We start from the raw sequence: 6,615 nt of genomic DNA, 5'->3' as shown, positions 1-6,615 counted from the left end.
TCAAATTAAATAGCCGCTTATAAATTCTCATTTCCCACTTCCTTCTTCTGCTGCTCTTCCTCTTACTCCCTTTATTTTCCCCTTGTACTACTTACCCTTCCTTTCTATTGAGAATCAGAGCAGCGAAATGACTTCATTTTCCAAGAATACTATCAACACCTCTATTGTCACCAGCAAGGCAGAGTTAAAATGAAAAAAAGGAACTACCAACAATATCATGACTGCTTCAATGTTTATTGTGTATTTAAAATGTTTTCGGCACTGTATAAGAATACATAAAAGGTAGTCAAGTTTAAAGATTGACATCGTCCAAATGAAATTAACCAAAAGTCTAAGTTTTAAGAAACTTTAGCTAAGTCATATCATAGTTCAAGAAGACAGTGTGTCTATATATCTAAAAATTGCACTAGAACTTGACATGCAGAGTTAAGATCTATGCACATAGACACTAACTTATGTCTTGTAGTATACTTAAAATAATGAATCCAGAGTGATGACAATTGCAGGCTTTCTATTTTCTATTGGGCAATTCCTTTTTTCATTGTTAGAATACATTTAGTCCCTCTGTTACAAGGTCTTTTTCATAATGCAAATCTCAGGAAAAAATACATAATAAAATTTTGACTAGCAAATGAAAAATAATTAATAGATAATCCATCTTTATTATTAGAGGTACATGAATTTTACTTTTCTCTTCTGTTTTCAAAAAAATATGAAAAAAATAGGTTTCAGATTTGAACTTCAGTTGCAAATAATTTTTTGTCATTTTGTACATTTGTAAAACTTTAGCTTTCTCTCCAAACTTAATATTGAACACCAACCATATTTTCAAGCAATTTAAAAGATATTTGCAATTTTCTAGGAATAATGTAGAATTTATTATAACCAATTTACCCTACTTAAAAATAAGTATACTTGGAAAAAATGTATGCTGCTGTTAGCACCAAAGATTTTTTAAAAGTTTTGTAATGAGTACAAATGACTATCAAATAATATAAAAGAACACTGAAAAATTGATTGGAACATAGTAGTAGACAGGGAAAATTACATATAACAAAATGTATGACAATTAGCATATATAACTAAATATTCAATACACAAGGAAAAGGTAAAGTGATAAATGTACACTAATGAGGTAAAATCGATGTTGTAAAATACAATATTTTTCTATTATGTCAGTATATGAAAAACTTATGAAAAAGTTGAATGAATATATCAGGAACTCAAGTTTCTTATACATTTTGATTATAAGGTATAAAAATATTACTTCAATTAAAGATAATCACAAGTTTAGTAACATAAATAGCATTTTGTGTAGATTAGAATGTCTAAATTCTTTAAAATATTTAGGAGGATTATTAAATATTTTAAAGATAATTTGTACTTTAAAACTATAAGTAATTAAAAATTGCTTAAAATTCTTTTTAAATATTAAACAGGGAACTAATTTTATGTAATTCTTTTGTGCATATGACAAAAATCCAATTCTCTAACTCAGTAACCCATATCATTAAGCAAAACTAATTGCCATGATGCTGTGATCCAGTGGAAACCTTTCATTATCATTTAGGATTATGTTCCTTCATGGTGATTCCTAGTTCTTCCAGGAGTTCACATGATGGTTTCTCAACTTTCGCATGGCTGATTTAACATCTTCATTCCTCAGAGAATAGATGATAGGGTTCAACAGAGGTGTACATACAGTGTAGAACACAGAAAGGAATTTATCCACAGGAAGTCTGCTAAAAGGCCATATATAGAAGTAAATGCAAGGCCCAAAGAAAAGAATTACCACTGTGATGTGGGCAGTTAATGTAGAAAGTGCCTTAGATGACCCACTGGAGGACCGACGCCAGACTGTGATCAAAATGATGGTGTAGGAAATAATTAAAGCCAGAAAACAGCTCAAAGATATCAGACCACTGTTAGTTAGTGTCATAATTTCCATTTCATAGGTATCCATGCAAGCCAGCTCTATCACCAGAGGAAGGTCACAAAAGAAGCTATCTACCTCATTGGGGCCACAGAATGGCAGATCCACTGTAAAAACCAAATGGCTGACAGAATGAAGAATACCCACAGCCCAGGAAATAAACACAAAGATTATACACAATTTCCGATTCATAATTGTACTATAGCGTAGTGGCTTACAAATGGCTATAAATCTGTCATATGCCATAGCAACAAGCAACATCATCTCACTCCCAACAAAACTATGAAGGAGAAATATCTGGGCCATGCAACCCTCAAAGGAGATAGTCTTGTGTTCAACAAAAAAATCCAAAAGCATCTTGGGGGTGGCAAAGTTAGACTGGCAGATATCAAGGAAAGAAAGGTTGCTGAGCAGGAAGTACATAGGAGAGTTCAAATGAGAGTCAGAGGAAATGATAATAATAATCAGGATGTTGCCCAGCACTGACGTCACATACACTACAGAGAAGATGGCAAAAAAGAAAAGCTGAAGTTCCCAAGAATTAGAAAGTCCCAGAAGCACAAATTCAGATACTACTGATTCATTTGTGTGAGCCATGTATGCAATCTACAATTACCTAAATAAAAGAAAATCAAGAAAATATCACTCACAATGATTGGCACTATCTCCCATACACATACAAAGGAAATATGACAAGCTATCAATTAGAAGTCAATTTAATTTAATGAAATTATATAAGTAATAAATTGACTAATATTTAACACCTATGACTATTGTGGAAGTGGAAGAAGTATGAAATAAGATTAGATATGGATCTTATCATAATTAGAAACATAAAAAGGGGGTCAAATATGTGGTGATGGAAGGAAATTTCACTTTGGGTGGTGAACACACAGTGCAATATACACTTGACACATTATTGAATTGTACACTTGAAACCTATATAATTTTATTAACCCATGTCACCCCAATAAATTTAATTTTTAAAAATGAGAAAAGATATACATATTAAAAACTAAAAATATACAATCAGAAACAAACAAACATATGTGATACTTTAATGCCATAAATACTACCAGGATGAAAGAAATTATACCAAAGTGGTATAGTTAATCATGGAGTAGGTATTATTTTAAACTAAAACTTTTTAAAAGTTTGGAATTTGCTAACCAAAACTGAAGGAAAAGGCTATTTCAAGCAGGGTGAATAACAGGAATAAAGACACAAAGGAAAAAAATATGAAAGACGTATTCAGGGAGCTGTGAGTTGAGTGGCTTACCTAGAAGAGCGGGCATGCTAAGGAGCAATAAAAATGAAGTTGAGAATGACAGATCAGGAGTGGTGAATATGATTAGCTTTGAACATAAGGCAAAGTGGACTAGATTCAAATTCTTGAAACTGAGAATCATAAAGTGCTTGATGGTGCTTTAAGAAGCTTAATAGAAGCAATTTGCCATATTCTGGAAAGAAAAGGCAATGGTGATTAATACTCTGAAAATTTCTGTGAAGATCAAGAAAATTTCTTTCATCCTTTAAACAGTTAATCAGTTAGTTAATCAGCATTTACCCTCTATCCTACTGCTGACAGATGCAATAGGAAGAGGGGAAGAGGTGAGATGATGCTGAGAAACCTGCCTTGCACCTGGCGGGTAGCTAAACAAGGAGGCACATGGGAGGGTGAAGGATAGTAATGAGACGGCAGAGTTCTTGCCAGTTATGAGTGAACTACCAATGTGATTTCATCTCTTCTGATTCTGCCTTATGTCCCTTCTTAAACACTCTTGACACACCTGAATTTATCAAAATTTGTAACACCTTTCAGAAACAGTCTTTACGTGGTGAATTTGAACACATAATAGATTTCCAAAATAGAAAAATTAAGTAAATTGACTTTTGACTGTTTTTTGACATTTTGTTTTACACATTGGGCATCACGTGGCCACTATGTCTCAGAAAGAAAAAAAATCTATGCAACCTCCAGTTGTTCTGGAAACATTTTTGGCTTTAGCCCTGTGTACCTAACAATACACGACAGATATTTACTTGTCCTTATACTGATTGAGGTTATGCACCCTATATTCTTCAGTGGCTTGTTAGGATGAGGTTATTTAGATATAACTAATATAATAAATATTTTAAATTTTTTTACAGCAAACCATGTACAAGTAACCATATTTAGCCAATTAAAAATGTTTAAACTATTTACAAGCTTGTATTATGTTACTTTAACCTGATTGTTTAAGTGCTAAATCCTATCCTTTCAAGGGTAGAATTTATTTGCACTTGAGTTATTATATCTAGTTTTAAGAAGAATGCAAAAACTTAAGTTACTCAAGAATATAAACAAATCAATGAGGCGTGAAGTGACCTCAGTACAAATGTCCATCATAGGATTCTTCTCTCCATGTGGAAGATTTGAGCCAATACTGGTCTACCTGAGCATGTATTTACATGGGCAGGGGAGAGGAGGCAAACACTGGAAAGGAAAGAGATTCTCATTGCTAAAACTAAAAATAATCCTAAAGAGCTACATTTATTAATTTTAAAAAGATAAAAATTTAACTCTATGAGGGACTCCTTACGAGGGCTTTCCTAAGCCGATGCAGTGGAAAAACATTTAATCCATTGTGTAAAGTCTGCCAAGTATTATGGTAATTTAATAGGATAACATTAAGGAGAGAAATAGGAAGAGAGAGGGGGAAAGAGAGAAAGCGAGAAGGAGGAGGAGGAGGAGTAAAAAAATGGTTAACATGTTAGATAAAGTTAGTGATATTATACATTTTTTTAAAGATCATCTTATTTTTGAAAAAAAGATTTTCTGAAAATATCCAAATTTCCTACCAATTATATCTTTACAATATCTAATAAGTGATAATGTTTGTCAGTCTTCCTTTTTCAAAATATAGGAAACAACTACACTAAGTTCCTATGATTTCTTAATCCAACTGAAAAAAGACCAGGTTCAATGTTAAATCTCATTTTCTTCTTAATAATTAAGATGGGTATCCATTAGTAAAGATAAATAATATTTGTCATTTATGAGCTGTGTGTCTGACCTTAGAAGATAAAACTAGATTATACCAAGTTATTTTCATCTATAAAATTTTAAGTACAGAGGCAGTTATGTTACAGAAACATATAGAATTTATAAAAGTCACTCAGAATTTCTGGGACTATACACAGGACATCCAAAAGTCTCTTCATTAATGAATCATTCACTTCTTCATCATCAGAAATAGAAGTGTTTTCAACTCACAAAATACACCATAAAAGAATTTCCCTATTCCTGGTGTAAAACCATGTTTGATATTTAGAAGTTGACATTACACTAATATCCACTTCTAAACTGTCAGTAGAACTCCAAAACCATAAATAGGCATATTTATCATTTTTATTTTGTCTTATAGTAAGCCTAGCAGCAAAAATCAATAAAAAGTGTCCTTATTGAGCATTATTCTACCTTGTGTAGCTATTCCTTCATTCCAAACAAATTTTGATGATAAATATTTGTTTAACAAATGGCTAAGTATTCTTTGGTTAGAAAACATAAAATGGGAAGAAAGGGAACAGATAATGGCTATAGCATACTTCCCTTTGTTCGTCAGATACTGATTCTATTATTATCAGGGCTTTCCCAAGCCAATGCAGTGGAAAAGTCATATAGTCATGTAGACAGAGCAGTTTGCCTTTCTGATGAAGTTTCCAATTTGACTGAGATAAGAATAACATCTTCTTTGCTATCTTCTATTTCTAATTTTTCACCTGGAAAGCAATTTACCAATTATTTGCTCAGTCCAAAAAATGTTCAAATGTATGTATAATACTTACACTTTTAATAATTTCTCCCAGTCGTTCAGTTCTTCCCTGTTTTTTCCAAATTTTGTGTTCCTCGGTTTGTTTTTAAGCTTCCCACTTACTACTATGAGTCTTTATACTGAAAATATTTGCAATATACTCTTGACCTGATGCATTTTAACTTGTTCTCTGCACTAAACTACAGAAGTAGGCCCCTCAAGTTCTGCCCTGAGGTAGTAAGGGTTCCGCTCTTCTTGCTTGTGACCAAATACAATATCCTAAGGTAAGGTGATATAAAGCCTTCCATCCTCATTCAAGAGAAATGATTTCATTGGAGAAGTGAGAAATCACCCTTTAGAGATTTGAGTCACTCTACAGTGATAGTAATTATATTTTATAAAATAATATTATTTAGAAATAGAAATTTTTTTAACCAACTAGTTAGTACATATGAAAGTAAAAGATTATTTTATTTTTTTTGATTCCTAGTTAGAAAAGTAATTTTTGACCTCTAACTTCCTGTCAATAAAACTATCACACAATCCTACAAATGATCAAAGCCTCAGGGTGTTTACCACCAATCATAAGGAGCCCACTACTTCCTGAAACAGATTAATCGATTGATATAGTGCTCAACTAATTCTACCATCTGTAATTTAATAGAACAAATTCATTCCCACTTTAACATAATAATTCCTCAAATATTTAAAGGTGTTCTCACTTCTTCATAACATATTCTTCTAACCCCCAAAATACATCAACCATCTTTTCAACTGTATTTCATATAAATTTTCTAGATTTCAAATGTTGTGGTATGGATGTAATTTTCAAATGGTCATCTCTAAAGAAAATTGAAAATACGATTTCTTACCATTTACGTGTATGTA

The 6,615-nt window shown here is 32.1% G+C and overlaps 1 protein-coding gene across 1 annotated transcript; it reads right to left on the bottom strand.

Moving 5' to 3' along the window:
- Nucleotides 1–1,442: 1,442 nt before the first annotated feature.
- LOC107517911 (olfactory receptor 4K1) lies at nucleotides 1,443–5,976 on the bottom strand. Its single transcript, XM_016159085.2, has 2 exons — nucleotides 5,762–5,976; nucleotides 1,443–2,549 (listed from the first exon to the last, which is right to left on the bottom strand). The coding sequence occupies exon 2, from the start codon at nucleotides 2,528–2,530 to the stop codon at nucleotides 1,595–1,597; it is 936 nt and encodes a 311-aa protein (XP_016014571.2). The 5' UTR covers nucleotides 2,531–2,549; nucleotides 5,762–5,976; the 3' UTR covers nucleotides 1,443–1,594.
- Nucleotides 5,977–6,615: the final 639 nt, after the last annotated feature.

Source organism: Rousettus aegyptiacus, unplaced genomic scaffold (assembly GCF_014176215.1).
Source record: "Rousettus aegyptiacus isolate mRouAeg1 unplaced genomic scaffold, mRouAeg1.p scaffold_m13_p_3, whole genome shotgun sequence".
NCBI lineage: Eukaryota > Metazoa > Chordata > Mammalia > Chiroptera > Pteropodidae > Rousettus > Rousettus aegyptiacus.
The sequence above is the reverse complement of the archived record's forward strand: the minus strand, read 5'-3'. Positions and strand labels throughout refer to the sequence as shown.

Excerpts from the sequence above, each read along its gene's own strand:
- LOC107517911 (XM_016159085.2), bottom strand. The coding sequence starts at position 2,530 with ATGGCTCACACAAATGAATCAGTAGTATCTGAATTTGTGCTTCTGGGA.